The sequence below is a fragment of the Dendrobates tinctorius genome, unplaced genomic scaffold (genome assembly GCF_039654945.1).
Source record: "Dendrobates tinctorius isolate UK_male_01 unplaced genomic scaffold, ASM3965494v1 ptg000063l, whole genome shotgun sequence".
NCBI classification, from domain to species: domain Eukaryota; kingdom Metazoa; phylum Chordata; class Amphibia; order Anura; family Dendrobatidae; genus Dendrobates; species Dendrobates tinctorius.
This window is the reverse complement of record NW_027361731.1, coordinates 21,661,586-21,680,650: the sequence shown is the minus strand read 5'-3', so window position 1 is coordinate 21,680,650 and position 19,065 is coordinate 21,661,586. Positions and strand designations below refer to the sequence as shown.

The 19,065-nt window shown below is 43.2% G+C and overlaps 1 protein-coding gene across 4 annotated transcripts in view; it reads left to right on the top strand.

Moving 5' to 3' along the window:
* The window catches only part of LOC141094204 (uncharacterized), a 228,984-nt gene that overhangs the window by 40,923 nt on the left and 168,996 nt on the right, over window positions 1–19,065 (top strand). The window contains exon 6 of one of the 4 annotated variants that reach the window (XM_073579989.1): window positions 7,276–15,997. The exons of the other annotated variants lie outside the window; for them this stretch is intronic. Coding sequence (XP_073436090.1) covers window positions 7,276–8,810 — 1,535 coding nt within the window. The 3' untranslated portion in view covers window positions 8,811–15,997. Of the gene's footprint in view, window positions 1–7,275; window positions 15,998–19,065 lie in introns of those variants that run through there. 4 annotated transcript variants of the gene reach the window in all.

Sequence of the window (19,065 nt, the reverse complement as noted above, 5' to 3'; positions counted from 1 at the left end):
ACTGGTAGCTAGAGATGCTAGAGATGACAGGGACGGGTTTTCCCAGGGCCCTGGACTGTGGCCAGGCATTCATCCCCACAGGTTTGAACAGAGAGGGGAGGATATGTGGTGTACCAACTAATGGTGTGTATCGCACAGAGGTCTGCTGCGATCTGAATCCAGGACAGCTTGCTAGGTCTTGTAGAATTTTAGTAAAGGGCAAGATTTAAGGGTTAACCAGAAGTGATGGGTGGGACTGGTTAACACAGGGGGAGTGCTCCTGTGAACACAGGAAGGTTCTACATATTTCCTGCGTGCACCACATAGGGAGATGGCCATGTGTGAGACTGGAGCTGGCTGGAGCACCTGAAGGTCCAGGAAGCTACTAAAGGTCTAGGCTACTGACAGGACTGATGTGAAACCAGCCTGCGAAGCTGGCAATGCTGCTAAGCAGGTAACCCAGAGCATAGGGAACTGTATGCACTGATGAGGGTCAGTTAATGAACTGTGCGTTGAGAATGGACTGCATGTTAGGTCTGTGATGTATAACATGGCCTATGGTGGACTGGACTTGTTTTAATGAAGAAACGGCTGTTGTGCATTTGAAAATCACTGCCATGTGAGGAGTATTCCCCAACCCGCTTAGTGATCGCTACGTCACACTAGGTTCCCTATCAGTATGTCTTTTGAGGAATCCGGAGAACCCGGAGGAAATCCATGCCAACACAGAGAGACCCCAGTGCTGCAAGACTGCAGTGCTAACCACAGAGCCACCATGCTGCCCTTGCTCATAATAATAATATAATAATCTTTATTTATAGAGCGCCAACATATTTTGCAGCGGTTTACAATTCAACAGTTCATATACAACAGTCATACTTTGAGGCTGGAGGGACTCCAAGAGTGAACCCACAGGACCGCGACGACGAACCTACCCCCGGGCGAGCGGGCCAAGTGTACCACCCCCTATACAGGGAGCATTTGGGGCAGGCCCGGAGGAGACTATCGCCGTGGAAGCTGATACCTTGGGGACAACTGGAGGAGTAGACCGTCAGTCACCGGGATGGAATGCAGACAGGACCGTCCGGAGAACACAGGAAGGACAGCTGCAGGGCTAAATGGAGAAGAGGACCGGGGCACAGGAGCAGGCAGGATTAGGTGGACCCGAGAGTCTGTCATGGAATACCATAGACGATCACGTAGTAAAAGCAACAAGGCACTCTCTCAAAATGATGATAGTAGGTGCACAAGTAGGGTATCCAGCCCACGTAGTAGAATAGAAGAACTCGGCACTCAAATTATAGTTTTTTTGTTTTATTTGCATCCAGATTATGCATGTTAAACGTTTTCGATCCAATAATGGATCTTCATCAGAACTTTTCTGTATTTTGGTATGAGGAGTATCAAATGCGCTTGGTATGGCGACGCAAATCGCCTATTTTATGGCGCTGCTCCCTCTGGTCCAGGCTGGCGTCCTCCATTTCAGCGGTTACACAGCAGGTTTCCTGGCGTCCCCCATTCCAGCGGTCACAACGCTACACATTTGGACCAGAGGGAGCAGCGCCATAAATTAGGCGATTTGTGTCGCCATACCAAGCGCATTTGGTACTCCTCATACCAAAATACAGAAAAGTTCTGATGAAGATCCATTATTGTATCGAAAACGTTTAACATGCATAATCTGGATGCAAATAAAATGAAAAAAAACTATAATTTGAGTGCCGAGTTCTTCTATTCTACCATAGACGATCAGGCAGCGATCCAGAGGAGAGGCTGCCTTTTATAGGGACATGAGTTCCGGGTCGGATCAGCAGGGTCATGGAGGCGGGGAGAAGGGCCAGCTAGCCAGTGCTAAGACCTGGGGTGTGAATTTGCGCATGTGCCCCGGGCAGAGCAGTCAGGCTGACTGCGGGGAAGGAGGCTGGAGTGCCGGGGGCGGAGGAGCGCCGAGAGATGGCTGCTCTGGCATGAGGCTCCTGAGTTTTTTAGTTTTTTACCCCGTTTAATTGTTAATTCTCCCTTTGGTTCACTCACCATTGCGTAGCTACAGGATTCGGCAGAGCTGGGAGTAGTGTGGAGACTGCGATCAGCTGGGACCGGTGTCTTTCTGTCCTCGTGGAGCTCCGTGCCTGGATTCAGCTGGGAGAGAGTGAAGCTGCTGGCTGCCTGCCTTGTACCCATTTCCAGCATGCAGATGATCCCAGGATAGGAAACCTGGTGGAGTGTGCGGTGCTGGAGTTGTTCTGGAGATCTTGTGGTCCACATGGAGCTGTAGGGCTACAGGATTCGGCAGAGCTGGGAGTAGTGTGGAGACTGTGACCAGCTGGGACCGGTGTCTTTCTGTCCTCGTGGAGCTCCGTGCCTGGTTTCAGCTGGGAGAGAGTGAAGCTGCTGGCTACCTGCCTTGTACCCATTTCCAGCATGCAGATGATCCCGGGATAGGAAAGCTGGTGGAGTGTGCGGTGCTGGAGATGTTCTGGAGATCTTGTGATCCAGGTGGAGCTGATAGGGTGAGCTGGGCAGGTTTGGACTGACTGTTGGCGTGTCCCCTGATGTCCCTGTCTTGTTGCACCCATGCCCTCCCCCCCAGCAGTGCTGGGAGCACCCTTTATGGAAAGTTGTACATTTAACTCTGCTAAGCTGTGACTGTTCAGTCTTTATAGCTACAAGCTGAGTGTAATCATGGCCACTGCACTCTGTAAACCTACTCTTATGATTTCAAGGGACGATTTATTATTCTGGAATCATCCGCAATTTCTCATGGACTCCCCTTCTTGGAGCATGATTGCTAATTCAACAATTGAGTACATAAAATCCATTACTTCTGTGAAACCTGTGGAGGTGTACTGCAAGAGAGGTAGGAGAGGAGGAGTCCTGGCACGCCTTCGGAGGAGAGGGTTCAGAACAGCTCTTCCTTCACTCCACTTGGCTAATGTCCGTTCCTTATCTAACAAAATGGAGGAACTGAACTTACTTTGTAACATGAGATCTGATATGGCCAATTCAGCTGCTCTTTGTTTTACTGAGACCTGGTTGAATGACACCATCCCTGATTGTAGTCTGGATCTACCTGGTTTTGTTATCTACAGAGCTGACCGTGATTGTGTAGCTTCAGGTAAACAAAGGGGGGGTGGGGTATGTCTCTACATCAACACTAGCTGGTGCTGTGATGTTAACATACTGGGAAAAGGTTGCTCTCCAGATCTAGAGTACCTTGCACTCAATTGTAGACCATTTTACGCTCCAAGAGAGTTTTCATCTATGGTTCTGGTTGCAGTATATATTCCCCCTCAAGCATCTGTTAAAGCTGCTATTGGTGAATTAGCTTGCAAAATATCAGAATGGGAGAAAGGATCTCCTGAAGCATTTGTGATCGTAATGGGGGACTTTAACAAAGGAAAACTCAACCTGGATCTCCCCAAATTTACTCAACATATAAACTGCTTCACGAGAGAGAACAATACGCTTGATCACTGCTATACTGTCTTAAAAGGGGCCTACAGGGCAGTGAGGAGAGCAGCAGTGGGCTTTTCAGATCATTGTCTAATTCATTTAATTCCAGCCTACAGGCAAAGGTTGAAAACATCCAAACCTACAGTTTATACAAAGAAGACATGGTCTGAGGAGGCAAAATTGCAACTGCAAGCATGCTTTGAATGCACGGACTGGGAGGTATTCCAGGAAACATGCTCGGGTCTGGATGAATGGGTTGATGCAGTGTCCTCATATATCCGTTTTTGTGAAGACACGTTTATTCCATCCAAATCTGTCCACTTTCGGGGAAACAACAAGCCGTGGTTTACAAATAAAGTCAGGTTGATCCGTAAGAGAAAAGAGGAGGCTTATAAAGCAGGCGATATTACTGAATTCAAGAAACTTAGGAACTCGCTATCTAAAGAGATCAAGTTAGCCAAACACGAGTATGCAAAGATTCTGGAGGAAAGGTTCTCATCAAAAGATACTAGATCTGCATGGAGAGGATTAAGAGAGGTCACCAATTATAAAAGCCACCCCACTATAGTGAACCCCAGCAGAAGTCTGGCAGCAGAGTTAAATGAATTCTACTGCAGATTTGAGGCAAGCTCTACACACAGTGGCTATTCATCTCTAAGCTCCTCAGTCTGTTCATATAAAGATCATTCATTGTGCAACACCCAAGTAGTGATCTCCGAGGCAGAGGTGATACGCATCCTGAAGGGACTTAAGGTCAAAAAGGCACCTGGCCCTGATGGTGTATCTCCAATGTGTCTGAAAGTATGTGCTACCCAGCTTGCCCCTATACTGACAAATATATACAATGTGTCACTGAAAGAGTGCGTTGTACCTCAGTGTTGGAAAAATTCCACAATTATCCCTGTCCCCAAGAAAGTGGGATCCTCTGAGTTGAACGACTATAGACCAGTAGCACTCACATCTGTAGCTATGAAAGTCTTCGAAAGAATTATGATGTCCCACCTGATAAAATTCACGCAGAAGCTATGGGACCCGCTTCAGTTTGCCTATAAGGAGAATCGTTCGGCAAACGACACTGTCAATCTGGCACTGAAGTACATTTTGGATCATACAGATGAACGGCACTCATATGTCCGGATTCTTTTCATGGACTTTAGCTCAGCGTTCAATACCATTGATCCGAATTTACTTCATAAGAAAATGGTAGCTCTTGGAGTCCCTCTCAACTTATGCTTGTGGATTTATAACTTCCTGACAGCCAGGATACAGAGTGTAAAAGTTGGACCATTCACTTCGGACACCTTGGTCACAAACATCGGGGCACCTCAGGGGTGTGTTTTGTCCCCGTTACTGTTTTCTCTCTATACGAATGATTGCATCTCTTCAGCAGACTCAGTAAAAACCTTGAAATTTGCCGATGATATGACACTGATTGGTCTCATCAGGGGAAATGCTGAAGACTTGTATCGGAGTGAGGTGGAAAGAATATGTGACTGGTGTAAAGCCAATAATCTTGTACTCAACACTAAAAAAACTGCTGAGATGGTTGTGGATTTTAGGAAAGATCAACATGAGATACTTCCAATCTACATCCATGACGAAGTGGTTCTTAGGGTCACAGAGACCAAATTCCTTGGTGTTATCATCTCTCATGATCTTAAATGGGGGAAAAACGTGGATGCTGTTATAAGAAAAGCACAACAGAGGATGTTCTTCCTGCGTCAGCTGAAAAGATATGGTTTGTCTAAGAATCTGCTGATCTTATTCTTTAATGCTGTCATCAGATCTGTGATTTGTTCCTCTCTGATAGTCTGGTATGGGGGAGCCACTGCGCATGACAAACTCCGCTTACAAAGGACTTTCAGAACAGCAGAGAGAATTATAGGCTCCCCCCTGCCTAAAATCCAGGATCTTTATGATAAGAGTATTCGATCCCATGCATTGAAAATTTCATCCGATCCCTCTCACCCGGGACACTCCTCATTCCAACTACTCCCTTCAGGACGTCGCTTCAGAGTCCCCAAATGCAGCACCAACCGCCATATGAACAGCTTCTATCCACTCTCTGTTCAACAATTAAATCGTCATGTGTAGACTATATACTGTATCTGTCTTGTTAGATGTTACTTGTTGTATCTGTTGTTATATATTATGTTGCCTCTTTGCCACAAAGAATTCCTTGTATATATGTAATATGTACTTGGCGATAATAAATTTGATTGATTGATTGATTGATTGAACGGCGGGCGCGCCCGGAGGTCATGGGCAGCGTGGAGCCAGAGAAGGAGGACGCGGCAGGAGCTGAGAGCGCGGGGGAGGCGGCGCGCATGGGACCAGCGGGAACGGGAGCGGTAAGTGTGACACATAACAAAGTAAATGATAATACAATAATTAATGCAAAGACATTGACGACCATGCACATAAGAGCTTAGAATCTACAATGTGGAGGGAGTGACACAAAGTACAGAGACTAATTTACAATAATGGTCCAGCCATATTGAGGAATTGGAGGTAGATAAAGGTTGGATGAGTTAGTCACCAGCCAATATTTGTAGTGCTTTTGGGTGCGATGGAGTTTGAGGAGGGTTATGAGGCAACCGCTGCCACTGAAGACCTGGGGAAAATGACTACCTGCAGCAAGAGCGGGCCCAAGAACTGTGCTGACCTCAGTGAGATCATCGCAGTTCACCGTGAGAAATCAGGGTGCAATGAGTCATTCTCCCCAGCTTCTCAACTTGAGTGGTCGCTTCAGGTCACCGCTCATGCTGATTAGCAAATGTCGCACAAATGGATTACGGCGTGGGACACTTTGGATTCTTTCAACTTTGGACAGGTGAGGTGATATTGTTGTTTTTTCATTTTTGCTTCTTTACAGAGGACAATGGCTTCACTGGATTAGGTGTTAAAGTGAGTATAATGTGATTTTTCTTATACTTTATTTTACTCTATGTAGACAGCGGGGGCTGAATACAACTCTCAACATTGCCCCCTGCTTGCACTGATCACAGGCAAAGCAGGGTATCATGATGTGACCTGACTTCAACACCCGGCATCGCGGATCAGCGTGAACAATACTGCTGATTCTCAGGCGCCTGTACATGTCATACTGATGTCATCAGTGTGCACGTGTGCGAGACGTTTTGAGGCCCGTGCTGCTGCTAAAAAACAGTCGTGTCAGCGTGTCTTGCCAACAGGCAAACGGTCCGTGGAAACACATTGACATGTGCGCACATTCATTCACTTGAATGGGTCTACATGTTTAAGTGCCTCTGGTACATATGAAAATTGTCACCACATGTACTGGGCACACTGACATGTAAATGAGGCCTTAAGGAGGTGCTTCCATTTCCAAGATCCTATCCCAAAAATAGTAGTTGTAATAAAAATAGTAGCAAATACCGCCAATTAGAAATGTATAGTTTTCCTGATTCTCTATGTCACTTACCCCATGTCCAGGGCATTGCAGTAGCTTAGGTATCCATGGTTATGACCACTAGCAACTAACAGTCGATATATGAGTGGGATCAGAGATGGGAATACCCCTTTAAAAATCTTACATATTTTTATGTTGTATATTTGTATCTGTTGCTATAGATTGTAATGTAATAAAGCTTATTTTTAATCCTCCCTTTATTGCTTCAAACTTTTCTGCGTTTGTGTATTATGTTTGTCGATTGTCCTTTAGAGGTTCTGTACCATGGGATGTGTGATCAGGTGGCTCACCACTGTCTTAGGTCATAGTTTCATTATACTTTGAGTTGTATAGAATTATGTATATAGAAATGATATAAAACATAAGGCATTGATATTGAAAAATAATAAAATCTGTTTTATTCTTGGCAGATGACTGTGGCGTCAAACCAGATACCTATGAAAAGCATGCCATTATTCCAGCTATACCTCCAGCCCTTCAGAGCAAAAATCAGTCATCGGAGCCTTTTCAATCAGTCACCTATTTGGATTCATCACAGACTGTTAAGCAAAATGAAAGCTTCAAAAGTGATGTTGAACGTCAAATAATTCCCACAGAGAAGAAACCATTTACCTGTTCAGAATGTGGGAAATGTTTTAAACATAAATCTAAATTGCTTGCACATGAGAGAATTCACACAGGAGAAAAGCCATTTTCATGTTCAGAATGTGGGAAATGTTTTAACCATAAGTCAAATTTGATTACACATTACAGAAGTCACACAGGGGAGAAGCCATATTCATGTTCAGAATGTGGGAAATGTTTTACTAAGAAACCAGATCTTCTTAAACATCAAAGAATTCACACAGGTGAGAAGCCGTATTCATGTCCAGAATGTGGAAAATGTTTTAACCAGAAATCACATTTCCTTATGCATCAGCGAATTCACACAGGTGAAAAGCCATTTTCATGTTCGGAATGTGGGAAATGTTTTAACCATAAGTCAAATTTGATTACACATTACAGAAGTCACACAGGGGAGAAGCCATATTCATGTTCAGAATGTGGGAAAGGTTTTATCCAGAGACCAGATCTACTTAAACATCAAAGAATTCACACAGGAGAGAAGCCATATTCATGTCCAGATTGTGAAAAATGTTTCAACCAGAAATCACATTTCCTTATGCATCATCGAATACACACAGGGGAAAAGCTATTTTCATGTTCAGAATGTGGGAAATGTTTTAACCAGAAATCACATTTCCGCGTACATCAAAGAAATCACACAGGGGTGAAGCCACATTTATGTCAAGAATGCGGGAAAAGTTTTAACTACAATTCAGATCTTCTTAAACACAAAAGAAGTCACACAGGAGAGAAGCCATATCCATGTCCAGAATGTGGAAAATGTTTTATTCAGAGATCAGATCTTCTTAAACATCAGAGAATCCACACTGGAGAGAAGCCGTATTCATGTCCAGAATGTGGCAAATGTTTCAACCAGAAAGCACATTTCCTTATGCATCAGCGAACTCACACAGGGGAGAAGCTATTTTCATGTTCAGAATGTGGCAAATGTTTTAACCAGAAATCACATTTCCGCGTACATCAAAGAAGTCACACAGGGGTGAAGCCACATTTATGTCAAGAATGCGGGAAAAGTTTTAACTACAATTCAGATCTTCTTAAACATCAGAGAATCCACACCGGAGAGAAGCCATATTCATGTCCAGAATGTGGGAAACGTTTTATCCAGAAACCAGATCTTCTTAAACATCAAAGAATTCACACAGGAGAGAAGCCATATTCATGTCCAGAATGTGGGAAATGTTTTATCCAGGGACAAGATCTTATTACTCATCAAAGAATTCACACAGGAGAGAAGCCATATTCATGTCCAGAATGTGGGAAATGTTATAGTACGAGTTCAAAACTTGTTGTACATCAGAGAACTCATACAGAGTAGAAACTATTTTTTATGTGGTAATGTTATTCCTGGGAATCATATCCTCTTCATCATCTAAAAACTCATGTAGAGTGTGAAGGAATTAAATAATAAGGGAAATAAATAAGGCTACTTTCACACATCCGGCTTTTTGAATCCGGCGCCGTGCGGCAAAAAGCCGTAGGAGCGGATGCGGCATGTGCCGGTGACACTGGATATTTTCCCGTGGCTGGATACGGTGTGTCAGAGATTTAAAGGAGCAGCGCGCACAGGTATGATCTGGGAGCAGTGGAGAGAGAGAGAATTTGCCACACCAAGCGTTAAAACTCAGAGGCTCCGGGCATGCGCTGTGCGGAAAACCGGTCCGGCGCTGGCAAAAAACGTTGCAGGGACCGTTTTTTGCAGACGCCAGACGGCTACTTTTTGCCGTATACGGCAAAAACCGGACGCGACGGATACCCATCCGGCACGATGCGGCGACAATACAACTCTATGGGACAAAAACGGATCCGGTGCCAGATCCGGTTGTTACAAATTTCGCCGGATCGTGCCGGATTCAAAAAGCCGGATGTGTGAAAGATGCCTAAGACAGTAGAGTTCCATTTAGTTGACAAAAGGGTGAAACTGGATATACCAGTATTGTAAGCACAAAGGGGCTTTTGCTGGAGGTAGGTGTCAATCCTGGCACCTTATAGCTCCTGGATTCTCAGCTTAGAGGGGGGATAGCAAATGGTCTGTACTAGAAGGAATATCTCCTATTGTCTGTATAGGAAGGCACAGGTATTTGAAAGGGCACAACTTGGCTCATCCATAAATTCAGAGACAGCATCTTTAAACCCCTTCCCTACTAGCACCGTATATACACGGCACCACCGGAGCTGTGTTCCTGTAAACCGCCATATAGATTTGGAGGTGTGATCAGGTAGACCAGCGATCTGTAATTATACAGTTGATGTCCCATCCTGGGACAATGTAAAAGAGTAAAAAAAAAGTTAATAAAATGTAACAATATTAAAAATTTAAATCACAAAATAAAGAACAAAAAAAAGAAAAAATATTAATCCAATAAATATATTGGTATCATCCCTTTTGGAATAACCAAACCTATAAAGCTGTTCCACTAGTTAACCCTTTCAGTTAACACCTTAAAAACAAACAAACAAAAAAAACAAGGCAAGAAACTATGCTTTATCATCATATTGCTGAACAAAAATGGGGAAAAAACCTGATAAAAAACCCCAATCTACAAAAAAAATTTTACAGCTGAAAACGTCATCTTGTCCGGCAAAAAAAAAAGCCGCCATACGTGTCCGTCAGCAGAAAAATAAAAAAGTTATAGCTCTCATAATAAAGTGATTCTTTTTTTATATAAAATATTTTTTATTGTGTAAAAGCACTGAAACATAAAAAAATATAAATGAGGTATTGCTGTAATAGTACTGACCCGAAGAATAAAACTGTCATCAATTTTACTACATGCGGAAAGGCATAAAAAAATACATGAATTACTGTTTTTTGTTCATTCTGCCTCCCAAACATAAGAATAAAAAGTGATCAATTAATGTCGTGTGTCCGAAAATGATACAAATAAACATCATTTGATCATTCAAAAAACCAGCCCTCACCTGACTGTCAGCAAAACTATGGAAAAATTATAGCTCTCAAAATATGGCGATGCAGTTTTTGCAATAAAAAGCGTCTCTTAGTGTGTGACAGCAGCCAAACATAAAAAAATATATAAATCTGGTGTGATGACACAGCATTCTATCTTAATTATCAACATGTCTATTTCCTGTAAGCCAGGAGGAATAGACTATTATCTATATGTTGAGTTTTGCATTTATGCGTTTGTTTTTCAGTTGGTAAAGAACCATACACTGTTGTCATATTAGTCTTTAACCCCTTCCTGACATGAGACGTACTATCCCGTCCACGGTACCCGGGCCCGTATGACCGGGGACGGGATAGTACGTCTACCGCGATCAGCGGCGCCCACGTGGTGAGCGCCGCTGATCGCGGCCGGGTGTCAGCTGATTATCACAGCTGACACCCGGCACAATGTGTCAGGGGCGGTCACGGACCGCCCCCGACATGTTAACCCCTTGCACACCGCGATCAAACGCGATCGCGGTGTAGCGGGAGTTAAAGGGAAGCATCGGCAGGGAGGGGGCTCCCTCCGTGCTTCCCTGAGCCCCCCACGGCAGCGCAATGTGCAGCGCTGCTGCGGGGGGCTCCTTTCCTCCAGGCCCCCGAATCCAAGATGGCGACGGGGGCCTTCGGGGGCCTGGGGAAGCTGGCTTCCTCAGTGCCTGCAAAGCGCAGGCATGAGGAAGCCTTGTGCACTGCCTGTGACAGATTGCTGATCTGTCACAGTGATCTGTGATGTGACAGATCAGCGATCTGTCACAGGACAGTGATGTCCCACCTGGGACTATGTAATAAAGTAAAAAAAAAATTAAAAAAAAGTGTAAAAATAAATTTAAAAAAATCGCCAAATAAATTAGTAAAAAAAAAAAAAAATATTCCCCAATAAATTCATTTTTTGCAAATAATAAAAAAAAAACAATAAAAGTACACATATTAGGTATCGCCGCGTCCGTAACGACCTGCCCTATAAAACTGTCCCATTAGTTAACCCCTTTAGCGAACCCCTTAAAAAATAAAAATAAAAAACGAAGCAAAAAATAATGATTTATTATCATACCGCCAAACAAAAAGTGCAATAACGCGCGATCAAAAAGACGCATATAAATATCCATGATACCGCTGAAAACGTCATCTTGTCCCGCAAAAAACAAGCCGCCACACAGCAACATCAGCAAAAAAATAAAAAAGTTATAACTCGCAGAATAAAGCGATGCAAAAATAATTATTTTTTATATAAAATAGTTTTCATTGCATAAAACCGACAAAAACATAAAAAAACGACCTAAATGAGGTATCGCTGTAACCGTACTGACCCGAAGAATAAAACCGCTTTATCAATTTTACCGCACGCGGAACAGTGTAAACGCACCCCCCCCAAAAGAAATTCATGAAACGCTGGTTTTTGTTCATTCTGCGTCCCAAAAATCGGAATAAAAAGCGATCAAAAAATTTCACGTGCCCGAAAATGGTACCAATAAAAACGTCAACTCGTCCCGCAAAAAATAAGACCTCACATGACTCGGTGGGTCAAAATACGGAAAAATTATAGCTCTCAATATGTGGTGATGCAAAAACTATTTTTACAATAAAAAGCGTCTTTTAGCGTGCGACAGCCGCCAAACATAAAAACCGCCATAAATAGTAAATCAAACCCCCCGTTATCACCCCCTTAGTTAGGGAAAAATCATAAAATAAAAAAAATGTATTTATTTCCATTTTTCCATTAGGGTTAGGGCTAGGGGTGTTTTGGGGTAGGGTTAGGGTAGGGTTAGGATTAGGGCTAGGGTTAGGGCTAGGGTTAGGGCTAGGGTTAGGGGCGTGTTGGGGTTCGGGTTGGAGTTAGAATTGGGGGTTTCCACTGTTTGGGCACATCAGGGGCTCTCCAAATGCAACATGGCGTCTGATCTCAATTCCAGCCAATTCTGAGTTGAAAAAGTCAAATGGTGCTCCTTCCCTTCCAAGCTCTGCTATGCGCCCAAACAGTGTTTTACCCCCACATGTAGGGTATCAGCCTACTCAGGACAAATTGCAAAACAATTTTTGGGGTCCAATTTCTCCTGTTACCCTTAGGAAAATAAAAAATTCCGGGCAAAAATATCATTTTTGTGGAAAAAAATGATTTTTTTATTTTCACGTCCGAGTGTTATAAACTTCTGTGAAGCACTTGGGGGTTCAAAGTGCTCACCACACATCTAGATAAGTTCCGTGGGGGGTCTAGTTTCCAAAATGGGGTCACTTGTGGGGAGTTTCAATAGTTTAGGTACATCAGGGGCTCTCCGAACGCACATGACACCCGCAGACCATTCCATCAAAGTCTGCATTCCAAAACGTCACTGCTTCCCTTCCGAGCCCCGACGTGTGTCCATACAGTAGTTTTCTCCCACATATGGGGTGTCAGCGTACTCAGGACAAATTGGACAACAACTTTTGGGGGTCCAATTTCTCCTGTTACCCTTGGGAAAATAAAAAAATGGTGACTAAAAGATCATGTTTGTGGAAAAAATACGAATTTTTTATTTTCACGCCCGGGCGTTGTAAACTTCTGTGAAGCACTGGGGGGGTCAAAGTGCTCACCACACATCTAGATAAGTTCCTTGGGGGGTCTAGTTTACAAAATGGTGTCATTTGTGGGGGGTTTCCACTGTTTAGGTACATTAGGGGCTCTCCAAAGGCAACATGACACCCGCAGACCATTCCATCAAAGTCTGCATTCCAAAAACGTCACTACTTCCCTTCCGAGCCCCGACGTGTGCCCATACAGTAGTTTTCTCCCACATATGGGGTATCAGCATACTCAGGACAAATTGGACAACAACTTTTGGGGTCCAATTTCTCCTGGTACCCTTGGGAAAATAAAAAAATGGTGACTAAAAGATCATGTTTGTGGAAAAAATACGAATTTTTTATTTTCACGCCCGGGCGTTGTAAACTTCTGTGAAACACTGGGGGGGTCAAATTGCTCACCACACATCTAGATAAGTTCCTTAGGGGGTCTAGTTTCCAAAATGGTGTCATTTGTGGGGGGGTTCCACTGTTTTGGTACATCAGGAGTTTTCCAAACGCGACATGGTGTCCGATCTCAATTCCAGCCAAAAACGTCAAATGGCGCTGCTTCCCTTCCGAGCTCTGCCATGCGCCCAAATAGTGGTTTACCCCCACATGTGGGGTATCAGCGTACTCAGGACAAATTGCACAATAACTTTTAGGGTCCTGTTACCCTTGGAAAAATAAGAATTGAGGGTGAAAAGATCATTTTTGTGGAAAAAATATGATTTTTTATTTGTATGGCTTTATGTTATAAACTTCTGTGAAGCCCATGGGGGTTCAAAGTTCTCACCACACATCTAGATAAGTTCCTTAGGGGGTCTATTTTCCAAAATGGTGTCATTTGTGGGGGGTTTCCACTGTTTTGGTACATCAGGGGTTTTCCAAACGCGACATGGTGTCCGATCTCAATTCCAGCCAAAAACGTCAAATGGCGCTGCTTCCCTTCCGAGCTCTGCCATGCGCCCAAATAGTGGTTTACCCCCACATGTGGGGTATCAGCATACTCAGGACAAATTGCACAATAACTTTTAGGGTCCTGTTACCCTTGGGAAAATAAAAATTGGGGTGAAAAGATCATTTTTGTGGAAAAAATATGATTTTTTAATTGTACCGCTGTACGTTATAAACTTCTGTAAAGCCCTTGTGGGTTCAAAGTTCTCGCCACATATCTAGATAAGTTCCTTGGGGGGTCTAGTTTCCAAAATGGGGTCACTTGTAGGGGGTTTCCACTGTTTAGGTACATCAGGGACTCTCCAAACATGACATGGCGTCCAATCTGAATTCCAGCCAATTTTGCATTGAAAAAGTCAAACGGCGCTCCTTCCATTCTGAGCTCTGCCATTCGCCGAAACAGTGGTTCCCCCCCACATATCAGGTATCTGCGTACTCAGGACAAATTGCACAATAACTTTTGCAGTTCAATTTCTCCTGTTACCCTTGGTAAAATAAAAAAAATTGAACCTGAAGTATTTTTTTTATGAAAAAAAGTTAGATGTTCATTTTTTTTTAAATATTCAAAAAAATTCCTGTGACGCACCTAAAGGGTTAATAAACTTCTTGAATGTGGTTTTGAGCACCTTAAGGGGTGCAGTTTTTAGAATGGTGTCACTTTTGGGTATTTTCTATCATATAGACCCCTCAAAGTGGCTTCAAATGTGATGTGGTCCTAAAAATAAAATGGTGTTGTAAAAATGAGAAATCGCTGGTCAACTTTTAACCCTTATAACTTCCTAACAAAAAAAAATTTTGGTTCCAAAATTGTGCTGATGTAAAGTAAACATGTGGGAAATGTTAGTTATCAAGTTTTTTGTGTGCCGTATCTCTGTGATTTAAGGGCATAAAAATTCAAAGTTGGAAAATTGCGAAATTTTCAAAATTTTCGCCAAATTTCCGTTTTTCTCACAAATAAACGCAAGTTATTTGAATGAAATTTTACCACTAACATGAAGTACAATATGTCACGAGAAAACAATGTCAGAATCACCGGGATCCATGGTAGCGTTCCAGAGTTATGACCTCATAAAGGTACAGTGGTCAGAATTGTAAAAATTGGCCCGGTCATGAACGTGCAAACCACCCTTGGGGGTGAAGGGGTTAAACATTGATTTTTGATCATTTTGAATAGCTAATGTTTGCTTCTTACATCGGCTCCTACAACTTATTGTCTGCTATCTTTAGAAGACAGTGATGTGGGGTAATTGAACACTGGATTTTTACGTAATCTGTTGAATGACCATTGTGTGGGTCATGTGGCTTGTTGACTTGGAAAACAGAGGATTAAAAACTATGCAAATTAATTAAGTAGTCAAACAATGCAAGGTAACCTCGTCGCATCTTTCTCTTGACCTCTGGGTGCTGGCTTGAATGACAACAGTTGTGAGCTATATAAGTGGAATATGCCTCTAACCATATACATCCAGACAGCCAAGACATCCAGAGAGCCAAGAGATCAAAAGAACCAGAGAGTCTTTACAAAACCACAGCCAGGAACATTCTACAGGATAGCTGCCAAATTGTGGTTCCATCACAAGGGAAACAGATTTGACATTTTACAGGAAGCCAGCTTAGGGGGCCACGGCCCCAGCTGAAAGAATAAAGATCTGCTCAATTGACCATCATTGTACCATAGATATGTTTGGGGTAGTCATGACTTGGACCCACCAGTCACCAGAGCCCCATGGATACATTTGGGAAAGCCAGGATTGGCACCCAGCAGTCACCTGGCTCCATGAAGATGTTTGGTGAAGCCAGGATGTAACCCTCTGGTCACCTGACTTTGTACCTCAATAGACTATCAGCTTCCTAAGCTTGTTGCTACCTCCTCCTGTGCGTTCCACAGATGGGGTAGTCGGCCCTGGAAGCTCTGAAGTCACAGCTGCTCTTATCCCAGCGAGTCAGTGGCAGTGTGAGACTCTGTAATTTTACATCATCTTGGGTATTTTGCTGGCACTGTTTTATATATTATTTGCCTGTTTTGTGGTTCAATAAAGTATTTCCACATTGTTTAACCTTCACCCTGTGTTGTCTGAGTAGTATTATGCCAACGGTCAAGAGAGCGGGCATTAGGTGGGATGATCCTTGGTCCATGTGGTTTCGGCTAGCTGACTAGAGTATCGGCTAACCCCTGTGTCTCCAGATCTGGTATCTCTGTAATTGCACTTACCCAAAGAATAAAGTTGCCTAATCACTTATTTCACATGATGAACAGCATAAAAAATAAATAAAACCAATTCCTCACCTGCTGTTGATTTGATCATTCTGCCTCCCAAAGATCGCAGTAAGGATTGGCTCATATTTATTCTGCACTCTATGCTGAGCACTTACACCAGGGTTTCCGTGTAAATCTCTGAAATACACAATTCAAATTTAACCTCATTCCTTATAATGATTCAGATGGAATCACTGTGGATGCCATGTGGCTTCCTATGATCTGGTGGTGTCTATCTTTTGAGGCGTACATAAAAGCGCAGACAGCCACAGTTTTGTGCACCTCTGAAAAGAAGGTCATCGCCAAATGGAGTCCAGAGTAACTCTGCTGCTGCATTATAGTGAGTAACCTGGAGGTCTCATCTGAATCCTGTCACTCAGTGTTTTAGATGTAAACCCCGATGTAAGTACTCAGCGTAGTGCGCCGGATAAATGTGATCACAAATATTATGGAAAATGTTCCCTACAAAAGCTTCAAATCAATCCACAAAAAAAGCAAGTCCCCACTCAGGACCATCACCTGTCAATGGAAATATAGGTGGCTTCCACGTTACTGGTAGCACAAAGGCTATGGAAAAGCGCTGTGGCTCCTTGCCTCCCAAAAGAACGTCAGCAAATTCTGTGCTCCCAAATCTAAATGCCCCCCTCCTTTCTGATCACCGCAGTGTGTCTAAGCCACATTTAGCGTCCACATGTTTGGCATTTCTGTAGCGATGACAGACCACCTAATTTAGAGTTGTGTGTTAATGAAGCATGAGCTGGGCACTACCACATACTGGTGACTGCAACATACTGGGCACTACAATGTACGGGCACCACAAAAGCAGTTTGCAATTTTCACTAAGCAACATCCACTGCTGCTAGTTTCTGGAAAATACCCATGGAGTCAAAATCGTCTCTACACCTGTAGATAAATTCCAGAAGGGGCATTATTACCAAAATGGGGTTACATGAGGGGGAATTCTACTATTCTAGCACTTAGTGGTAGTGATGAGTTAGCATACTCGGAAATGCTCGTTACTCGCCCGAGTATCACTATACTCACGGTACTCGGTGAGCACCGAGCATTTCCAGGATTGCTCGGCGGGAACTCGAGTCCCCTCCCTGCATGTTTGGCACTCTTTAGAGACCATATCACCATGCAGGGATTGTCTGTCATGCACTGTAATGCCAGAGCCATCTTTGTTGTGGAATTACAGTGATTGGCTGGCCACACATCATCAGGTCTATAAGAGACCTGGCGTTGCCCTACTCAGCGCATTCAGCTCCGGATTCAGATAGTGTAGGGAAAGCTGCTGCCGAGATAGGGTCAGATTTGGGGATTTATTAGTCAGTGTTGGTCTACCGTCACATAATCCACATATCCAGCTAAACCAACAGTTCTTCTAAGGACTAATTACAGAGTATATAGATTGCAGGGCTAGGTAGGCAGGGACTGTATGTGGCTCTATACATATCAGTGCAAGGCATGCAGGCACTGTATGTGGGTATCTAGATATCATTGCATACCTCAAAAGGGTCCATTACTGTCTGCTGCTGCTGCCTATTACATATATACAGTGCCTTGCAAAAGTATTCGGCCCCCTGGAACTTTTCAACCTTTTCCCACATATTATGCTTCAAACATAAAGATACCAAATGTAAATTTTTGGTGAAGAATCAACAACAAGTGGGATACAATTGTGAAATTGAACAAAATTTATTGGTTATTTTAAATTTTTGTGGAAATGCAAAAACTGAAAAGTGGGGCGTGCAATATTATTCGGCCCTGTTACTTTCAGTGCAGCAAACTCACTCCAGAAGTTCATTGTGGATCTCTGAATGATCCAATGTTGTCCTAAATGACTAATGATGATAAATATAATCCTCCTGTGCGTAATCGAGTCTCCGTATATATGCACCTGCTCTGTGATAGTCTCAGGGTTCTGTTTGAAGCACAGAGAGCATCATGAAGACCAAGGAACACAACAGGCAGATCCGTGATACTGTTGTGGAGAAGTTTAAAGTCGAATTTGGATACAAAATGATCAGTCGTACACTGCACAAATCTGGCCTTTATGGAAGAGTGGCAGGAAGAAAGCCATTTCTCAAAGATATCCATAAAAAGTGTTGTTTAAAGTTTGCAACAAGCCACCTGGGTAAAACACAAAACATGTGGAAGAAGGTGCCCTGGTCAGATGAAACCAAAATAGACCTTTTTGGTAACAATGCCAAATGATATGTTTGTGGTAAAGGCAACACAGCTCATCACCCTGACCAAACCATCCCCACTGTCAAACATGGAGGTGGCAGCATCATGGTTTGGGCCTGCTTTTCTTCAGCAGGAACAGGGAAGATGGTTAAAATTGATGGGAAGATGGATGGAGCCAAATACAGGACCATTTTTGAAGAAAACCTGTTGGAGTCTGCAAAAGACCTGAGACTGGGACGGAGATTTGTCTTCCAAAATGACAATGATCCCAAACATAAAGCAAAATCTACAATGGAATGGTTCACAAATAAACGTGTTAGAAAGGCCAAGTGAAAGTCCAGACCTGAATCCAATCGAGAATCTGTGGAAAGAGCTGAAAACTGCTCTTCACAAACGAGCTCCATCCAACCATACTGAGCTCGAGCTGTTTGCCAAGGAAGAATGGGCAAGAACTTCAGTCTCTCGATCTACAAAACTGATAGAGACATACCCCAAGCGACTTGCAGCTGTAATCGCAGCAAAAGGTGGAGCAACAAAGTATTAAGTTAAAGGGGCCGAATAATATTGCACGCCCCACTTTTCAGTTTTTGAATTTCAACAAAAATTTAAAATAACCCGTAAATTTCATTCAACTTCACAATTGTGTCTGTTATGATTGAGTCACCATAGGAGACAGATACAAAA